The sequence below is a fragment of the Mastacembelus armatus genome, chromosome 3 (assembly GCF_900324485.2).
Source record: "Mastacembelus armatus chromosome 3, fMasArm1.2, whole genome shotgun sequence".
Classification (NCBI taxonomy): Eukaryota; Metazoa; Chordata; class Actinopteri; order Synbranchiformes; family Mastacembelidae; genus Mastacembelus; species Mastacembelus armatus.
Genome location: NC_046635.1, coordinates 23,706,122 through 23,727,473, shown reverse-complemented (window position 1 = coordinate 23,727,473; position 21,352 = coordinate 23,706,122). Strand labels below are relative to the sequence as shown.

Below are 21,352 nucleotides of genomic sequence, written 5' to 3'. Positions count from 1 at the left end.
AAGACTATTTTTTAAAGCTGCTGCCCATGAATTAAAGCTCTGGGTTTGATTTCATGAAAACGTTAATGGTTATAATTTATGAAGCATAAATCATTCCAGTTTATCAAATCTGAGAACTGGCTTTTTTATATAATTGGAAATGTAATATTTTTAATGTTGAGTTATTGTGATGAGTATATTTCCCACATTCTTTAATATAGACCATGCACCCAATGTTTCTGTCGGACAGTAGAAGGTACACTATCTACATTTGGTTTTTGTATTAAAGATCACAGTAGCTTCAGGTCAGTTCAAAAATCACTTGACCCTTAAAAAAACAAAGCCAGATTTTCAATCAACAAGACTTTTGTAATGAGGGTCTCTGCTAAAGACCTTGGACTTGGAAAGCTGACTTTGTTAATAGATTATTAATCTGTTTTTAGTTTACTCAGTTTGTATGAGGGGCACATTCAAAGTCACAGCTCATCATCCTTATCTGCATCTCATTTATGTGGTTCATTAAAACACAATGAGCTTCTCTGTTAGCTTCACATTCAGAGCTGTCAATCAAGTCTGCAGAGCTTTGGTCAAATCATTGCTTTTCTGTTGAGTGGGTGTCTGTGGGTGTCTGTGGGTTTTGCTAAGACCTCTCTTGCTCGCACGCACGCACGCACGCACACACACACACACACACACACACAGCTGTTTTATAGAAGGTTAGACTACAAAGGAAGCAGAGCCTCAGCCTTGTGTGTTTACAGCCAGCCAAATCTCTGACAAGCAAGGTCCATGTGTGTCACTGTGACTGAGAGTTCTAAAGGCTGAACATAGAAGAGGTTAGATATTTCCAAATGGGTTCCTCTAGGAAACGCAAGCCAGGAGTTGCTCTTAAGCCTGCTTTTATTAAGAGTGTCTTGTCGTTGCCTCCCATCCTGTGTACTGAGCAACACTTCCTAAAAGACACACTGGTCTGCATCATTATTTCTTTCTGGGTGACGATCACATGTTGCTCAGGCTGATTCAGTGTCTTCCTGTTTCTTTGTAGATCCACCGAGACAGAGAGGCGTCGTTTCATCAGCCCTGTGACACTCAGCACTCAGGTAAGTCATTGCTAGCTGCTAATGATCCAGACTTTGGGTGAGAATTCAAATAGCTTTAAATACATGTTTTTAAATTTAAATTGATATACGTGGTACTATAAGGCAAACTGTAAAGTTACTTTCCTATTGGTGATAGGTGTACTGCATTGGTTCATTTATGCACTAGTGCTTATGCTGGGAATGGCTATATCTTTTGTCTTTTAAGGCTAGTTTATTTAAAGTGATAGGAAGCTAAAGTTTGTCCTGGTTTGGGCATTTGTGTCATGGGAGACTCTGCATTTGGACAGCAGCCTTTTCTTGAATTCAGAACTGTAGTTTAACTGCCTGTGTCTTTTTTTTTTTTTTTTCTCTCCACACGAAAGAGCAACTTGAGACCATCAGACATCATTTTGCTGGTCAGAAATATTTTGATGATAATGAGAGGTATTTTTGGAGACTGATAGCCGCTGATTGTATGTCTCTTGCAATATTAAATATCTTTGTTTGGCCAGTTTCATGCCAAAGAATTTCAACTATTCACTGAGTACTTACGGTCTATATCTGCTAATAAATTTGTCACACATGACACATAGCTAGGCTGCCTTAATGCTGTAATGCTGATTAAAACCTGACTTTCAAAAAATTATTCTGACATTGTTGGAAACTATTTTGATTTTGTTTTTTTTGGACAAAACATATATTTTGTAAAGCTTTATCACTACATAGGTAAGGTTGTTTTGTATTTTGACAGTTCACTGGCACTGTCTTTGTGTTTAGCATTTGGGTATGATCTTTTTTTCTTTTTTGTTTTCTGTGGCTGTGTATGGATGAAGAAGAATTTCTCCTTGTGGGACAATAGCTTAAATTGAATTGAGTTAAAGCTAAGTTTGGATGAGTTGGATGAGGTGATATATATTGTTCATGCTCAAACATCATGCACGCAATGATGTGAAACTTATTTTGCCAACTGCGCAGGGTGGTAACAGTTGGTAGTATTCCAGATGACCCTTTTTTTGTTTTCTTCTTGACCTTGCAGAGTTTTTGGAAATGACTGAGTACAAACCTAATTAATGCCAGAGGGATGTACCAGGAAAACAGCACAAACCTGGTGCCAAAAGATATGATTTCAGCTCACCAGAAATAGATCTAGCAGTTAAGCACATTTCTTACAAGCGTATTCTCTCTACAGCAGTTTAGTTTATTTTTTTAGTGTAAATATTTAATAAATCTAAAAATCTACAACTAGGCTAGCAGTTCTCTAGAGCTGTAAAGCTCCGCTTTGGGCGAAATGCTAAAGAAAGTGTGCTAACATAGTTGCTGTTGGAAGGGGCTGGCTTGCTTCGCTTGCAGCGGCGTCCCCTAGTTCCTGTTGCTCCATTTGGGCTGTCACTTACGCTATACATATAATACATCACAGGACACCATGTTGTCTCTCTCCGGACAACGACCGGGGAACCAGAGCTGCTTCGCGCGCTCTGCTCCTCTTTTATTAGGTTTTAACACGGAACACGTGACAACAACAAACAAGTGACGTGACTACGTCACTGCACGTACGTTCCTCAAATAAACACCTGTAGTTCACCGCACCATAACAGTTGCAGTGAAAATGTTAACATGTTTACGTTTGTCACCACATTAGTTTACTGTTACTGTTAACACAAAACACAAAGTAAAGCTCACACAGATGGAAATAGATGATGGGAAGTCCAATACCAAAGTATTGTAAAGTTTGATGGATGATGGTGCTTGGTGAGCGAAATTCATTAGGCTTCATCCTGTGAGTACCATGAATGTGTGAAAAACATTCCATGGCCATACATCCAGTATATGTTGAGACATTTCTCCCTGGACCAGAATAATGCAATGACTGACTAGCGGATCAACATTACTGTTTCCAAGAACTACAACACTAGTGTACCTAAAACAACATGAGCTCAATGCACCTGCATAACATTGTTGCCATTACAGCTGTGAATACCTCTGGATCAATATAAAGGGAAAGGCTATAAATGAAATTTGAAAAACTTTAGATGTTGACTAGAGGTTTTTGCACATTTTAATTAATCGGCATCGGCCGATTTCACTGCAAATTTGGCCGATTTATAGGCAGGCTCATCTGCGACCAGTTAAGCGTTGTTGTGGAACACGTGAAGACGTGTTGCGACAAGCAGGTTGTTTAGTGAGCTGAAAAGCGTCCAAAAACGGTAAGAAAGTACTTATCTTTCGTTTTTAATTTAGCCTTATACATTTCATTGGTTGAATATAAAGCTACTTTTGGAGAGCGATTGTCTGGTCTGTATTTTTAGCGAGCTGTAGTTTAGGCTGCAGGCACGGGTACCAAAACATGCTAACAAGCCCAGCGGCTAAATTATTATAGTCGCATTAACACGGCTTCAGCTAATGATGGCAGGGGAAAACCATTCGTTTCCAACGCGTAATTACATGGTAGCGTATTAAAATTGACGCTGACCGTCATGTGTGCAACAAATGTGAAAGTAGAAACGTGTGAAATTCCAGTCGAATATTCTCGTTAAAACACGCAGGATAACGTTTCTCAATAAATGTGTCTGTGCGTCCGACACACGCAACACGGGCACGATGCTCCCACCAAAAAATACACTTTTATTGAGGAAAGCTAATGTGCACGTTTTAGCCTTAAGTTTTGTCCGAAGTGCGCGTTTCTACTTTCACATGCAAATGACTTGTTGCACATATTTGTTTACGCATATTCTTAGACTATGGCCCTTTGAATTACCGCAGCGTCTGTCAACAAACATAAGGATCATGACAGGTACCCTGCAAGAAATCAATCCAGTTTTTTTCCAAGACATATTAGGATTGTGATGTGCATGGAATAATGTAATTATAGAAAATGTGAGTTTAAAATGACAAATCTATTTTTTTTTGTTTTGTTTTGTTTTTTTTTTAAAAATTATCTATAGTCTGATGGCTGAAAAGAAATTTAACCCAGTATGGCAGTATTTCACTCAGCCAACATCAGGGAAGGCCAAGTGCAATATCTGCTGGAAGTTGCTGAGCATGGGAGCAGAAAAAGCAAGGACAAAATACTACAAACATAACAATAATACACTTTTTATTCCTGGGCAATTTTATACCTTGTGAAATGAAGGGGGAAAATTAAAATCGGCCAAAACAAATCGGCATCATATATCGGCTATCGGCTGCCCTGATTTCTAAATATTGGCATCGGTATCGGTTAGAGAAAGCCATATCGGTCGACCACTAATGTTGACACATTTATGTCTGAGCAAGAGCAGACACAACAACCTAAGAAAAAAGGATTTGTTGACCTCCAAAAGATGAGTCTCTTTGCAGAGACCAGTCTCAATAAAAATGACCAACAGATCGATGAGCTGTACTGCGCTTAGAAAACTCTCTTTTATCAGTGGTGGAAAACACATGAAGCATCAATCTGTCAGAGGGAGAGAAAAAAGCCGTCAGAATGGAAATGAAGAAATACAGAGGGGGAAAGAAGGCAAAGACAGAAAGATAAAGAGAAAAAAACAGGAGTGTCAGAAGTGGAAGGGTGGGTGAGGGTGGGATTTCCTTTGCAGTTGCTGTGACAAACTGACATCACTTCCTTTTTGTGCCTTGCACTAAACCGACTTAACTTCTTCAGCTTTACCCTTTGGTTAATTATTTATTAAGGTTAGCAACAGAATAGACTTCAATAGTAGCAATAGCAAGAAACTGCTTGACCCCTGGTATATTTGCAGTCCACCATTCACTCTAACTAGCATAATAGAAGAATACATTATATTTCAGAATTTCTTTTTAAATCTGACCTTGATTTACTTTTGACCAGTTTATTGGATGTCTAGACTGCAATTAATGCATAAGGAAAGGACAAATGTGACATCCATTGCATGTTCTCACACACATGAAAGTGTCTCTGTTCACTGTTAGGTGCCACTTTTCATTATGCATGTAGGGTGGCACTTAATAACAATGCCAATCTGTTGGTTTTTCAGGCAGTTGGACATCCTGTCCACCAGGCTGAAATGTCTCAACACCTGTAAAACTAACGCAAACTTGAGTACACACATGTATGGTTCTCAGATAATGTATCCCAATGACTTTTGTGACAATGTGAGTTTATATTTGTGATTTTGAGTGAAATATCTTGAACCTATTGGAGGAATTGACTTGAAAATTAATTCACAGTTATCATTCTGAAGGATGAATTACAGTAATTTTGTGACTTCACTTTTCATTTAGCACCACCATCAGATCAATGCAGTGTGTTCCATATTTTGTTTGTTTGGTTTATATTATTTCCCGTATCCACAAAATGAATCACATTCTCATCAACCATATGTGCACTTTGTTTTGTTCTAATTAACAAACATCAACTTGCTAAATTGAAAAGATAACATGGTAATCAATGTATATGGGTATGTATAGTGCAAACCTGTTACTTAATAGCGACTGTTACTAATAATTATCCTTTTGCATTAACAGTTGTAAAACTGCTGAATGTTAATATTCCCACAAATAAACGGCAGTATGTTGCATTGTGGGATTGTTACCATCAAGTTGTTTACATTACTTTATTACATTTCATTGAGTACACTGTATAATGGATAGTGGTAGGCACTCAGATGCTACAAAATGGAAAACACACTATATAGCTCATAATAAGTTATTTCAGAAACAGTCTTTGTCTTGTGTTCTTGTCAGGAATAGTGCATCAGCAAACCAAGGACCGATTTCCAGCACAGCTTGAAAGTCAGGCGTCTCAGGTAACCAGACTAGTGAAGCAGGAACTTGGAGGTTGACCTTTTTCTTTTTTTTTTTTTTTTTTTTCTCCTCTCAGTGGCAAAAGTCATTGTAAATGGGTTGGCTCAGGAATATTGACTTGCAAAACCTCCCAGGTCAAGTCAGGGATGAAACATGGGTGATACTATGCTCTGCTTAAGGGTTGCTGGTCAGCCTTGAACCATATTGCATTGCTAACTCCTTGTATGTTTCTGTATATGTCAATATACAGCAAATCAACTATTTTATGTATACATTATTAAGCAATATATTGTACAAAGTCAGAATCTACGATGCACAGGGGCAAAGACGACTCAAAGGGCTCAGAATTAGTTTGTGCACCTCAACTTGGTGACAGAATACAAAAATGTCATTTGACAAGCTCACAGAAAAACAAGTGAAGCTTCTTTACATGTGCAGAACATGGTTTGTGGTTGTGGATGTAACTAGTTCACCATCTCATAATGTAGCTGGTTAAAGGGTTAGAAGGCCACAGTTTAGTAGCTTGTCTCACTGACTGTGGTTTTACTAGTCTGTGGTCAGTGTCATGCTGCTGCTTCGTAGTGCTGTTTGTTATGCAGCAAGAAGACAAAGATACAGGAGGAAATATTGATTTTATATGAATCAAACTGAAGACTTAGATTACAGTTTGGTTTAGTATACTCTCTAAACCATGTGCAAAGTGGCGGATTGTTATTTTAAAAGAAAAATTAGAGGCTTTATGTCAGCAGTCTCTTTGCAGTATAGTGAGGACTTCTCATTAGGCGTTAAAAATTCATCAACATATTTTACACTAGTTTCATTTCCTGAATGTGCTGGTCAAACTATCACTTTGAGCATCGGATGATAAGATGATACACAATGATATGAGCTGATTGCTTTACAGAACAGCATGCTTCAACACAAAATAAGTTGGCGTGGCACTTGTGTTCAGACTGTGCATACAGTGTGCTCAGTCCCACATAGTTTCTCAGATTATAGAATGACTGAGTGGCTGCTGTCACACAAAAATCTATCTCCACAAAGCAAGTATCTGATAAGAAACTATAAGGAAAACTAAATAAAGTTTTGTCTGTAAGTGAAGATATTAACAACACTTAGAGGACGCACTTACGGTCCCCTCAGTGGTGACTTATCTCAACTATCAGTTTGAAAACATACAGAGAATAGTGTTTTGAGACAGAGTGGCTGCTTTGTCTTGTTTGCTGTTTCTTACCACATTTGTTGCTTCAGAGTGGATGAATTGTTGGGATTATATCTGCTTTGCAATTTTTCTCCTGTTGCATTAATCTAACAACACAAACCCTGAATTCTGCAGGCCTTCTCTTTTCTTTGACTTCTGTTTGGCATTTTTGAGAAGTGTGTATTTTTGCATCACAGTATGGTGATATAGATGTTCTGAGTATTCGGTCTGTAGCTTTTGGCCTCTTTACTGTTGGTCTCTTGCAACTGTGGTGATTTGGATACTGACACTATTCTGCTGTTCCCTCATTGGTAACTTTAAAGTGGAATTAAAAAATAGGTTGCACATTAGTTATCATAATGTCTAATGGTGTGTGAGCTGGTTCGCATTAAAGTCAAGTGCTGGCTGACTCAGCAGAGGGCTTTACACCTGTTCTGTGGTTTTTCTATCTATGTGTGTGTATGTTTGAAAAAAGAGGGAGGAAGACAGCTGTCCAAGCTCACAGTCCCCTGCTAGTTTTGGTGGACAGGTGTGAAGGGGTGGAGTCTGAGGAAAAACACCCAGCATCCACTGCTGTCACCACCACTTACCAATCCACACATGCACATACAAACACCCTACATATACATTTTGGGGTTAGTTATCCATGGAGGAAGGACGACCACATCCACCTTGGTCAAATTTAAGTTCTGATGCAGCACTTGCAGGTAAAGGTCGGTGTAGTTTTCATGTTCATGCGATTTTTATTTATTTATTTTTTTTTTCCAATCATACTGTAAAGAAATCCTGCTTTAGAGGATGTCATGTGGCGGCGATCTGTTGTCTATTCCCTTCAGTTGACTGATTTGTGCAGTGATTACTTGGCAGGTACTGTTGAACTGCAGCAATTGAAACATTGCTTAAGAGAAGAAAACACTGGGCTCCCTCTTTTTCTGAACGCACACAGCTCCACAGGGTTGGAAACCATGAAACACCCCTGATTAAGAAATCCTCATTCAGAATTGAAAATTACGAAGTTTCTTATCTTGCAAGTTTTTATTCTAATCTATATCTGAAAACATATGGAAAGCTACAGCACTTTGTCTAGTGAAGATAAATGCTTGAGAGTTTGTAGCGTGTGTCTGTCAGTGCTATGCTGGTGCACTGGTCAGACTATTGATCCCTTCAGAATTAGCACAGTCTTAATGTTACCACCTATTTGATTGTTTATAGTGCACTGTAACCCCCACCCCCAACACACACACACACACATACCCCAATGTCCCAACTCCTGAACCCCACATGGCTCCTTCCTTAAAGCAGCTGACTGGAGCTAATTTTGTTGCTTTGTGTTTCCATCAGCCTTGGGATTTATAGATGGCATCCTTGCTATATCGTGAGATCATTAGCATTTGGTGTTGCAGCTGGTGCAAATACTAAATACATTTGGTGTCATTTCTACTGTGAATGCTGTCAGTGGAAATTCTTTGCCTGACCAGGGACATTTTGATGCCTTTCTCCTTATTTAACCACTCAGAATTTAGGTTCTTGAAGGGTGAGCATGAATATGTACACATATACAATACACACATACAGTACATGCACAAGTGTAACTTCCTTTTGCTTCCATGACTGCTGGGAATGCAAAATGTGCCTGAGGGATGAAGAATAATTTCCGCTTTTAAGGCAGAAATAGACCTCAGAAATGATGCAAAACAACAAAAAACGGTGCATGATCTCACCCCGTTGTTCTTGGCGAGTGGCTAAAGTAAGCCTGCTGGTATACATCTGCGACTGGGTACATTGTTCCTCTTTTAGTTAGGCATGGGCTATTTTCTGTACATGTCCTTACATGTACAAAAATTATAGCCCCCAAAACTTTGTTGCATAAGAACTGTACTTTGTGCAGACCTCCTTGTGGAATGCTTGTTATTCAATTAGGGCACCTTAAAAAGCACCTACAATACAGTGTGTAAGCTCAAAGAAGGCCCATGGTGTGTTCTGGTTGAGTAGCTGCTATAGCAGCAGCATTGAGACTTGATATAAAGACAAGGTTTTATGGTGACAGCAATCTTTGATTCACTTGGCTATGGTACAGATGAGGAGGTTATGACATACTCATGCTCAGTATGTCTGATATTTGTCGACAGTGGGCTTGAAGCTGGCCTCTAGTTGCTACTGAGCAAACAAGTGTTACCTACTTTTTAAATTAAATACAAAACACAGCAGAGAGTCTTTTTAAACACAAGTGTCCAATTGGCCCTAGGATGACTAATGGTATATGTGTTGCTGCTTTGTCATAAAAAGTGTTTTGCTGTGTTCCCAGTAGTGTCAAAATCATTTTCAGTTGTCATTTTGTCTAAGATCTCAATTTCATTTCCTCCCTCAGAACTTTTAAAACACACAAACAGTAGTTGTTTGGCTTTGCCTGTTAAGCACAAAGGACTTTTGTGAGGATAGTTGGCCATTGATTCACTAAGCTTTTCACACCTTCTCATATACCCAGATGTCTCTGTAGTAATGTCTAACAGATCTTTTTTTGTTTTAGAACAATAAATTAACAAATATTATAGTGAGAATATATTAGCAAGTTGCAATTTTAATCACATTGTAACAAGATTTCTCCTGGTACCTATATTTTATTTTGTTCAAGGTAAATTGTTTTTCAACCTGCTATATTTAACTGGTAACAGTATTTTTTTTTTTTTTTTCTTATTTCAGGATCATCACAATCTTCAGCATTTCCCAGTTTGCCCAGTAGCACCACCAGTTGTCCCTCCACATCTCACAGAGATTCCAGCAGTGACATAGAAAGTTTTCTGAATGCAGAGCCTGGATATGACAGCGTCTTCAGAAAGGTCTGACCCATACTCATTGACTGAATATTTATAACTGGGGTTGTGTGGGAAAGTGGGACCTCCAAGACAGACCAACTAGACTTGTGAATGGACATTTGCAGATTATATTGTCTTTACCAGCGGGGGAAATGACACAGTGCACACAATGACAAAATTCACTTTGATTTAACAGTTAATTCAGTGTTTAGGTTCCAGTCCACATATGCACTGCACCCACACTGAACAGCAAGAATATATTTATGTTTGCCCCTGCAACTAGTCCTATAGGAATTACACAGTATATATGGAGTAGCTATTTTGTCAGTGTGAGCTTGGCTTTTTATTTATCAGCACCCTGAGGCTGAGATGCCAAACATCTACTAAGCATCTTTTTAAGCCAGCAGCTCTACACTGCTGCTGGGGAAGTGCAAGCTGTGGTCCCTGCTGTCACTCTGCTGCTGTTCAAAGTCTGTTTGAAGCCAGGCTCCCTTTGGTTAAAGTTGAAATACTTGTATCTCTCAGTTTCTACTGTGTTGAGCACTTGAAGCATGCTCATGGTAATGTGAACTGTATGTCCTTTTTGTTGAAAACAACAATGGAAATAGTTGGCACAGAGAATATCAGCTGCCTGGGAGTATATAGCGTGGTGCTGAGAGGTAAGACACTGTTGTTAGATAGAGATGGGCAAAATGTGCCATAAAGTCCACAGGCTGTGACACCAAATAAAGACCAAAGGATCTAAATTCAGTTTTGGTAAGAGGAGAATTAATCTGTAGGGATATTTGCTTTTGTATAAGATTTGATATTGTAAATCTGCCAGAAAGAGCTTTATAACTCAAAGTTATGGTGCCAATGCCAGTAACATGTTAGCTGACCATGTGTTATGTCCATGTGCCCTTGAGCAAAAGCAGCGTTTGAAGTTGAAAGCTCACTAATTGAAATGAGTATGAATTGAGCATATTCTAAAAGTATAAAAAATGGTTTAAAAAGCCAACTAAATCCTTCCCCTAACTCTTAAGCTGATGTCACATGACTCTCACAGACTGCAGTCACATGCACTCTGATCATATACAAACTCACACAGACACACACACACACACACACATACATACGCAAACACAAACCCATGTGTTCTCTTGCTCCCAGAGGAAGTCGTGTCTGTAGCATAAAGCTGATCTTTCATTCCCAGCTCTCCAACAGAAGCAGCTCTATACTCGGATCTCACACTGCAGCTGGGTAGCTCAATAGACCCAGTTAAAGCTCACACCTACAAATTTGCTCTAAATAGATTGTCCCAAACCTGTCTGTGTGCAGAAAGGAGCACTTTCCCACCATACCAGAGCTGTTGAAGACTGTTTACCAGTACTGTTGGTTTTGATAGCATTATTCATTGTTTGTGTGTTAAAAAGCTGTCCGACTAGGTGTTTTTGCCTTCTCCCCCATAAATTCAGCATTCACTAATCTGTAGCAGTGATGTATACTGTAACTATACAAAAAGCAACTTGAAATATTTTCCTGGGAAAGGTTTGTTTTCACAAGGTTGCCATCATTTATATGGTGTTTGTTTTAATGACAGTGTTGCTATAAAGTAGCTCTGGCTCATTATCCCTAAGCCGTGCCATTTGGTCCTCATTATATCCCATTCCTGTGGGTTAAATAGCTCTTCCAGCAGTCTCTTAATTCATCTCATGCTCCACTGAAGAAATGCTGATGGATATATAACATGGTAGGCTAGGTAGTTAACAAGTTGAAGGACATCAATTCTGTTCTATGGTTTTATGCTGTTCTGTTTCATTCTGTTCTATTTTATTCTAGTCTGTTGTGTTTTATTCTATTCCTATGTTTAATAGTGAAAATGCAGTATAGATTTGACCTGTTCCCATGCTACAGTAGCTACAGTAGAATAAATAAATATTTTCTGCATTTGAAGGTTAAAGGTTACACTTCCTGTGTGGCTCTGTGAGCACGGCAAGACTCCAACACTGCCAGTTATAGTTCACTCTCCACTAGAGTGGTCCTTTGATTAAAAGGGGGATGGAATTTAAATACGGCTAACAAAAGCTTCTTTTGAGCAGGTTTGGTTGTCATTTGAGAATTAAAGAAGCTGGTGTTGTGGCCAGTGATAAATTGGTGTTTCTTTGACAATTCCCTGTACAAGGTCTTGGGCATTAAAATAATATTAATATATGTATATATATGTGTATAATAATATATAAATGTTTTTATGTCTGCAGAACAATGAACCAGTGACAGGAGGAGACAGCGCCAGTGAGGTTTCCATCTCCTGCTCCTCAACAGACGACACTGCCAGCGTTGGCGCGTCCAGCTCCAGTCCCGAGGTCACCCAGGGACTGAGCTGCAGTTGGACCCCAGAGGAGGGCCTACAGACTGGGTCTGCTGTCACTGCAGGTCTGGATGGTGGTGGTGATGGTGGAGGAGCAGGAGAAGCTGAAGAAGAGGCCAAAGATAGAGTGACAGAGGTACCGCGACGCACCTGTCTCTTCCGGAACAGCATTCGCTCCCGGTCACCTCTTCGCCGTCACAGCTGGGGTCCTGGAAAGAACAACGGCGGAGACGCAGAGATGAACCAGAGGAGGTGAGAGTGAGAGGGAGTCTGGAGCATACTCCATTCTTAAAGATGATAAATTACATTTCGAATGGAGTTGATTGATGATAAGATGGTAAAATAATGTTACTATTTTGTACCACACAGTCTGGTGTTAGTAGATGTCAGGAGACCTGATGTGTGCAGATGTCACTTTTATTAGGACTTGTTGATGTCACTGCCTCTGTGCTATGTTGAGTGTTACCTCTTCCTACTGTGAGCAGCTGTGTTGCCATTTGTCTGGTGTTTGTAGGGAGCTACCAAAATTGTACACACACAGATGCATACACACTTGAAGCTGAATGCAAAGTAGACATAATTTAGGTTGTACTACTTCATGCTCACATTGACACACCAACAGCACACACCAACACAGAACATATTAAGAACAAGACCTTGATAACTTTTTGGTCATCTGTCCTATCACAGCGACAGGTTTGCAGAATAGTTGCCAGGAAATGAAAGGGACATGCCAAAATATCAGAGTGAAAACAGAAAAATAACTGCTTCAGGCTCTTATCATGTGCTATTTTTATGACATTCAGGTTGGGTACAAACAACCATTACCACCAAGATTTCATCTGTAACTAATGACAGAAATTACAATAATTTTTTCCGCCAGAGGTCTCACTAGTTGAACATAAAGCATAAGCACATGAGACCCACGCAAGACGATTAAGCCAAAGCGTACAGAGAGTTCTTCCTGATGGTAAATGATCACACTGAATAATAGTATAAGTGTTATAGTGTAGTTTCTTTTCCATACTTAAAATAAAAAAAAAATGCAGTGAGACTTCATTAGTTACTGTAGACACACCCTGCCCGATTAAGATCATTACTTTGAACAAACATCACTTTTATTGTTTCTCCAACATGGTAATGTGTGCCTCAGTCCATTATATATAGCAATGATGCCAATAGATATCCAACCTACTGAAAACATTATGGACCCATCATTAAGTAAGATACTTTATCCATTCATTCATTGTGTTCTTATTGACTTGCTATCACATCCTAACTCATCTCACCAATCACCCACCACTTCCCGTCTCCGTCTCATCCTTCGCCTCCAGTTCCATCCATAGCCCTGGTGAGAGGAAGATGACTTTTCACAGGAGAAGGTACAAATAAATCACATTAATCAGTGTGTATTTTGCAGACTAATTTGTTACTAGGTTATATGCACTGACAAAATTCAAGTGAATGTATCCTTTGTGGATCTTCTGCATATTAACATAACCTGGCTCAGCTTTTGCTGCATTTTGCTCCATCCCTGCAGGCTACTACTCTGAAAAATGTTGCTGTCTTTTCACCTGTTGGAATGTGCAAGAAATACTGGCAGATAGACACACTGATGTTTTGTATTACACTGGTAATAACAACGGAAAGAGCCACATGGAAAGAGAGGAGTTTAGTTCTGGAGGCTCAGACGAATGTATTGTCCAGAGATTGAGAACAGTGGATTTTTTTTTTTGGTGTAATAAGTTCCTGTAGGAAATATTTCAAAGCCATTTCTGTACAGGCATCAGAGGAATTTTGAATTCAGTCCTGGGGGAGAGAGTTTGCCACAGCAGTAAAAACAGGATTGAAGCTGTGCTAGTGTTATACAGAATTGTTCAGGGTGCAAGACAAATGCTCTGTTGAAGCAATAAATAGAAGACAGCAAAATAGTCCATCATCTGAGGCTGAGATATACCCTCTCCTTGGACTTGCCATAAAGGCTGTTAAAAATGAAGATGATCTTGTACCTGTAGTCAGCCAAACATTAACACCTAATTAGTTTCCTCCAATCAGACCTGATTACAGCAGTCCTTAATGTTGTGTAGTGTTGCTGTGTAATCTATCTTTTAGGGATTCAGACCCAAGCAACATCTGGTTATCACCTGGAGAAGTTGCACATTAATTGATTTACTCTGCTCTTTACCAGTAAATTTCATTGGTTCTGTAAGGAGTAGGTATGAGAATGTTAAAAGTAATAATAATAGTGATTCAATAAATATTTTCTACCTGTTTCCTTTGTGATATTTTGATATGAAAATATATATAAAAATCTTTAGTTTTGGTAATTAATCAGAGCTTTCAGTGTCACAGCGAAAGCCAGACTGATATTAAATTGCTGTGGCTAATACTTTGATAGTTGAGAGGTAAACATTTAAATTTATCAGCAAATTTCTTCTTTTTTAACAAAAGTTTTTTATAGGTTTATTTACATTTACAAATGGTTTCTAAATGTCCACTGATACTGATTTTAACTACAGTTTAAAATGGCTTACTATGAGCAGTAGTTGTCACTCTCCTTATATATTCCTCCCTAACTCCATCCTTTTCACATTCTCCTATCTGCTTCATCATTACTCTGCTGAGCTTGGTTGTCCAACTTCCCATCAGTCCTCCTTATCTCCACCTCCTTTCTTCTTATGACTAACCCCTCCACCTCACACTCTGCCAGAATGAGCTGGTGCCCTCCTGATGCTACAGTGTGTGAAACAGTTAGTTCCCTTAGGTACAGTGTGTTTTCCCTGTGTAATTTTTTTTTTTTTTTTTCTTCCCTTCCTTGTAAAGAGCACATGACCTTTTTTGAATAGGGCGTATTTACATGCAGCTTCATTTGCATTACCATTTTTTTTGGGGGGGGTGTCTTTGCTTTGCTTTGTGTGTGTGTGTGTGTGTGTGTGTGTGTGTGTGTGTGTGTGTGTGTGTGTGTGTGTGTGTGTGTGTGTGTGTGTGTGTGTGTGTGTGTGTGTGTGTGTGTGTGTGTGTGTGAGAGAGAGAGAACGCACTGCCCAATCAGTAGCTTCCTACAACTGAAAGCTGCAGCAGCTGCTGGTGTTAGCCATCTTCAAACGCTCAGGACACTGTGGCTCTATAGGATAGTATGTAATAATACTGGCAGGAAAGAGGCTTTAATATGACAAATATAGTCATCTACATTCACAGCCCTGAAGATAGGTAAGTGCTGTTGCCTGCTGGTAACTGATAATCACCAAGTCATGATTCTTTTGGTCGAGTTTAGATTACTGATGTGTGGATGTGTTGGACTGATGATTTGCTGGATAATGGAGTGCCATACAAACCCAAGGGCTGGAGATAAGAGAGATTTACTGCTGGAGTTTTTACTATCACTGACTCTGTCCTGAAGTGAATAGAGCTGCAGCCTCGTAGGTCATCCTGAAATGTAGCTGTAGTTTTCCTCTCCATAATCATTGTATTGGATTTTTCAAGGCCTCTTATTTTCAGTCATAGATCGATGTAATTGGTTTTGTAAATCACAGCTGCACAGCTCTCTATGCTGATGCTGATGTTAGAAGTCATTTGCTGCTGCTTTAGCTATAAATCTGCTTCAGAGCCCAGTGATAACTCAGCTGGCTAAACACTGTGCAGGACCAGTTGTGTGTACATGTCTGTCAACAGGTGCATGTGTGCATGCCTGTATGTGTTTGTGTTTGTTGCAGCAGTAGCTATGTGTAATCAGAAAGCTGAGATGAACAGTCCAAAGAGATTGTAGGAGGATGTGTACAATACACATTTTTCTTCCACTGAAGTCACCTCTGCCTCCTGTTTGTCCATACAGCTACAGCTTGGAGGGGCTTAGTGGTGGGCAGGAGGAGCTGAGAGCCCCCATCTCCCAGGGGCCTCAAATCCTGGAGCCTGCAAAGATGCCCCGGCCTGACAGTGATGACAAGGGCTCCCTGGTTTCTCTGACAGAGGAACAGGAGGAGCTGGGGGAGCGTTGCAAACTACATGAGCTGGTCAGTGACTTCTACAAACACACATACTGTACATACATCTTAATAACTGTAACGTTGTTGTCCTGAAGGGATCATCAGAAACATCCTCAGCCTGATTCATATGAGGGGAAAAGTGGATTTGTCCAGGCCTGTACATAAACAAGACTTATAAACAGTTAGGGAAATTTAAGACGTCAGTTTTAGGATTAGCGAGAATTAATAAAGAGCACTTTCCTCAGGCAGTTTTGCTCTTCTCTTATTGAATATAAAACAAATTGTACACACAACATCACAAATCATGTCTAATTTCCCTTTTTATGTTGTTCTGTTCCTGTTTCCAGTTTAGCGGCTGGTGATGTTTTGTTCCGTGTTATCTTTGCATAGTTTACAGTCCTTTTTTACATTGTCATACAACCTCAAATTCAGCTTTGAGTCTCTTTCTGCAGAAATCCAGGCGGTATCGACCTCTGCGGAACAGCTGTCCTCCTATGACCCTGCCCCTCACCAAGTCTGTATCCATGCTCGCCATCAGCCAGAGAGACATTGATGGTGAGTGACAAGTTGTGAGGCTACTGCGCTGTTTTATCCTCAGTAATCACATTACGAGTACTGATCCAGATCATGGCCATTACTTGTTACATTGGCCTGTCTCACTGACTTCTTTAGATTTACATTCTATTATCCTGTTTTATTGTCATAATATAAAAAAACATTAGCAGAGTGCACAAGTGGTATAGCAGGATTTCAAATTTCTTGTTTGTGTACTTCAAATACATATATTTCTCAGATCAGAGACGGCCTAGTGTGCAGGAGCATAGTGATTTGAAATTGTCAGTAATATCTGTCCTGAACAATGATGGAAGAAAAGCTGGATATGTAGATTGAACTTACTGGAAAGGTAGTATCAGATCAATGCAGGAAAAAAGAAGCTAGAACAAGAGCTTCCCTTTTCCTCAGTTACAGTGGTGTGAAAAAGTGTTGGCCCCCTTCCTGATTTCTTATTATTTTGCATGTTTGTCACACTTTGTTTCAGATCATCAAACAAATTGAAATATTAGTCAAAGATAACACAAGTAAATGCATCATGCAGTTTTTAAATAAAGGTTTTTGTTATTAAGGGAAAACAAAATCCAAAACTACTTGGCCCTGTGTGAAAAAGTGTTTGCCCCCTAAACCTAATAACTGGTTGGGCCACCCTTAGCACCAACAACTGCAATCAAGCATTTGCAATAACTTGCAATGAGTCTGTTACAGCGCTGTGGAGGAATTTTGGCCCACTCGTCTTTGCAGAATTGTTGTAATTCAGCCACATTGTAGGGTTTTCGAGCATAAACCGCCTTTTTTAAGGTCATGCTACAGCATCTCAATCGGATTCAGGTCAGGACTTTGACTAGGCCACTCCACTTCATTTTGTTTTTCTTCAGCCATTCAGAGGTGGACTTGCTGGTGTGTTTTGGATCATTGTCCTGCCATAGAACCCAAGTTCGCTTCAGCTTGAGGTCACGAACAGATGGCCGGACAGTCTCCTTCAGGATTTTTTTTCCTTCAGGGTTTTCGTCTTGGAACTCTGCCATTCAGACCATTTTTGCCCAGTCTCTTTCTTATGGTGTGTCATGAACAGTGACCTTAACTGAGGCAAGTGAGGCCTGCAGTTCTTTGGATGTTGTTGTGGGGTCTTTTGCGACCTCTTGAATGAGTCGTCGCTGCGTTCTTGGGGTAATTTTGGTCGGCCGGCCACTCCTGGGAAGGTTCTCCACTGTTCCATGTTTTCGCCATTTGTAGATAATGGCTCTCACTGTGGTTCGCTGCAGTCCCAAAGCTTTAGAAATGGCTTTATAACCTTTTCCAGACTGATAGATCTCAATTACTTTGTTTCTCAGTTGTTTTTGAATTTCTTTGGATCTTGGCATGATGTCTAGCTTTTGAGGATCTTTTGGTCTACTTCGCTTTGTCAGGCAGGTCTTGATTGCGAACAGGTGTGGCAGTAATCAGGCCTGGGTGTGGCTAGAGGAATTGAACTCAGGTGTGTTAAAACACAGTTATGTTTTAATCCTTCATTTAAAAACTCCATGATGTGTTTACTTGTGTTATCTTTGACTAATATTTAAATTTGTTTGATGATCTGAAACAGTGTGTGACAAAACATGCAAAAAAATAAGAAATCAGGAAGGGGGCCAACACCTTTTCACACCACTGTATTTATTTACAAGATTTCTTGATCTCTTTATCACTGATTTTGTCAGGTACAGGTTCCAGGTCAGGTACCAGGTTTAACACACACACACACACACACACACACACTTCCCATCCTCACTATCGGTATGAGTTGCTTCATTTTACAAAGGCATCTGTTCTGGTTCTTTTTCTCCCTGCCCCCCAGCGGTGGGACGCCTGAGACGTAAGAGGGGAATTTCCTTCTCTTTTACTCTTTCCCCAATCCTCACCAAATCAAAGTCTCAATTCATTTATGGCGATTCTTCGTCTAGTGATGATGAGGACAACTTAAGTGAGTACCGTAAAAGTAGCTGTAGTAGGAAATACCAGTGAGGTGAGAACCCAAATGGTAGCTGTCCCTATTAGAGCCCTGAAGCTTTCCTTCAGTCTCCACTGTGACAAAAGATGCTACAGGAAGTCTATCCTGCCAACAGCAATCTCACTCTGTCCCAATTCTGGGGCTGCATCCTTCGAAAAAACGCGGTCTACAAAGGCCTTTGTAGTTATTAAAAACTGCATAGCCAAATTGTGGGCTAAACTGAAATGATTCAGAGGGTCTATGAAGGATTTCCTGTTGCATCACCAACTTCTGAGTCTTGTTGCCAGGCAGCCTTCACAGTGGACCACAGTTATTATTGCGAATGATGGAGCTAGAGATGCTGATTCTATTTTTTGGTTTTCTGTTGGAGGAAAATGAGATGCCTCAGTGCCATCTTGAGAGTATTAAATATTTGTATTGTTATTTATTTGACTGAGGTGAAACAACTTACAGTAACACTGTGACAAAAGTGAACTATTGATTACTGATTCAGCACTTGTATCCGGCATATTCAATTTTTGTCACTGGCGCCCAAAAAAGTATGTTGGGATATATTGGGCCACAAAGGATACAACAGATGAAGTATTTGTTGTCCATGGAAAGAAGGCTGCGTTTGTCTCCTGCATTTGAAGGAGCCTTCAAAATGGGAAAGCTTTGTCGCGATATTGTGTTGCAGTCTACCCTCATGCAGCTGGAAAAGATGTGGCCCCTAAATTGGGATGTAGCCAATGACTCTGTCTCTGAGTCAAGAGAGGGACCTTTTTCTCTCACTCTATATACAGTGGGTACGGAAACTATTCAGACCCCTTTAAATTTTTCACTCTTTGTGTCATTGCAGCCATTTGCCAAAATCAAAAAAGTTCATTTTATTTCTCATTAATGTACACTCAGCACCCCATCTTGACAGAAAAAACCAGAAATGTAGAAATTTTTGCAAATTTATTAAAAAAGAAAAACTGAAATATCACATGGTCATAAGTATTCTATATGTGTATATTATATGTTAAACCTTTTCTGTTAACATCCAAACTTATTGCATTTCCTTTACAGTTATTTCAGATTTATCAGCCAGATTTGCACTAATGTACAGGGTAGCACTGTATGTTGTAGATTGTGTATTCACTGAATAGTTATATTGTATGTTGTACCAGGCTTCTTTATATTTTAGGCTTTTTGCTTTTCATATTTTTCTTCTTTTCTACTGTAACATCTTGGGGTTTAATAAAGTATGCTTTTTATCTGTCTATCAATCTATTCAAAGGACTGCAAACCAAAGTTCACTATGTGATGGCTTATCTTGCTGAAAACAGTTCAGTTCACATGGTGGCAAGCTGTGCAGCCGAAGTTGTGTTTTCATCAAGGGACACAGTTACTATCTCAGGCAAATATTTACAAACTAGTAGTTGATTTTTGTACCCACAAGTCCAGCTGTGACTCGATATAATGTTTCTATGCCCCCTATCTGGAGGTGCCAGAAAGCTTTTCTGGAATCATTTAATAGATGTAGACAATGTCAGCGGAAAGAAAATAGTTACTCTGTAAAATTAAATAACATTCAGTAACAAAATAAATAGATTATATTGAATATTCTACTAAATTATGCATGACTATGCACCCTAACCTTTAGTGCGAACTTTCAGTTTTTACTGATTTGCACTGGGTAAAGTACTCTCTATAGGGTTTCTGCAGCAATAGAAAGATACGCACTTAAGCTTGAACACAACAAGATGCTGAAAGCCAGTGAAGCCCAAAAGTACTTACGCAACAAACTGGGAAACCACTAATTACTACTAATATTAAGCTTCTTGCTGTGTGAATGTGCAATTAGGATAAGCTGTAACAAAATCATTGGTGTAGAAAATCACCTTTCACCTAGGCAGAAGACTGTGTTAATTCCTGCTCACAATGGTAAATAAGAACTTGCTACTCCTGTCCTCTACCCAGCCCAGCACTGAGCTGACCTTTCCTTAGATTAGTGTTTTATCTCTTTGCAAAAACACAATCACCCAAAAACAAGGAAAAGAATACCCATAAACACTGAATTTGAAGCCCTTTCTTCTCTCTAGATAAATGTGAGTCTGTCACCTTTTGTCAAAGTCACTTCTTCATTTCCTTCTTTTCTTTACTGTGAGATATTTCCATTAGTGGCCTCTCCTTGACTGCTTTGCTAGCAATGCAGGCAGGCCAAAACTTTGGCCTCATTATACATTTTGAGTTTGACTTTCAGATAAAGCAGACAGACACACTTTGCATATTTCTGTAGCTCTAAGAATATTAGGTCGAAGTTATTGTTTATAAGGATGCAGAGTAGGTCCTTTAGAAAATATGTAAGTGTATGATGAACTGATACAAAATAAGAATTACTTGGCAAAAACCGCAATATATGCTTTAATTTGCATTTGCAAAGTTTATTTATTAATTCACTTATATGTAATCAGGTTAACAAACAAAACTATGTCAGAGATTAAATAAAAAATATCATTTTTTATATTGGAACCAGGAAGTCCAAATGGTAATAATAGAAGTTTGGGTGGTGCTTGAGTAGAACAAGCTAACTGTAATTATGGTGGTTGTGTGTGAAAGGCTATATGGCCAAGCCACAGAATAAGTGAAATGTGAATAGTTATTGTGACCATAATTTTTAAATTTT

At 39.4% G+C, this 21,352-nt stretch overlaps 1 protein-coding gene across 9 annotated transcripts in view; it reads left to right on the top strand.

Moving 5' to 3' along the window:
- Positions 1-21,352, top strand: part of akap13 (A-kinase anchoring protein 13) — a 96,490-nt gene that overhangs the window by 47,622 nt on the left and 27,516 nt on the right. For 8 of the 9 annotated variants that reach the window (XM_026294195.2, XM_026294196.1, XM_026294199.1 and 5 more), the window contains 6 exons: positions 1,025-1,079; positions 9,721-9,857; positions 12,071-12,432; positions 13,515-13,562; positions 16,013-16,190; positions 16,616-16,718. In XM_026294195.2, the coding sequence (XP_026149980.1) occupies positions 1,025-1,079; positions 9,721-9,857; positions 12,071-12,432; positions 13,515-13,562; positions 16,013-16,190; positions 16,616-16,718 (883 nt within the window). The remainder of the gene's footprint in view (positions 1-1,024; positions 1,080-9,720; positions 9,858-12,070; positions 12,433-13,514; positions 13,563-16,012; positions 16,191-16,615; positions 16,719-21,352) is intronic. The other variant, XM_026294200.1, reaches the window with a different exon arrangement.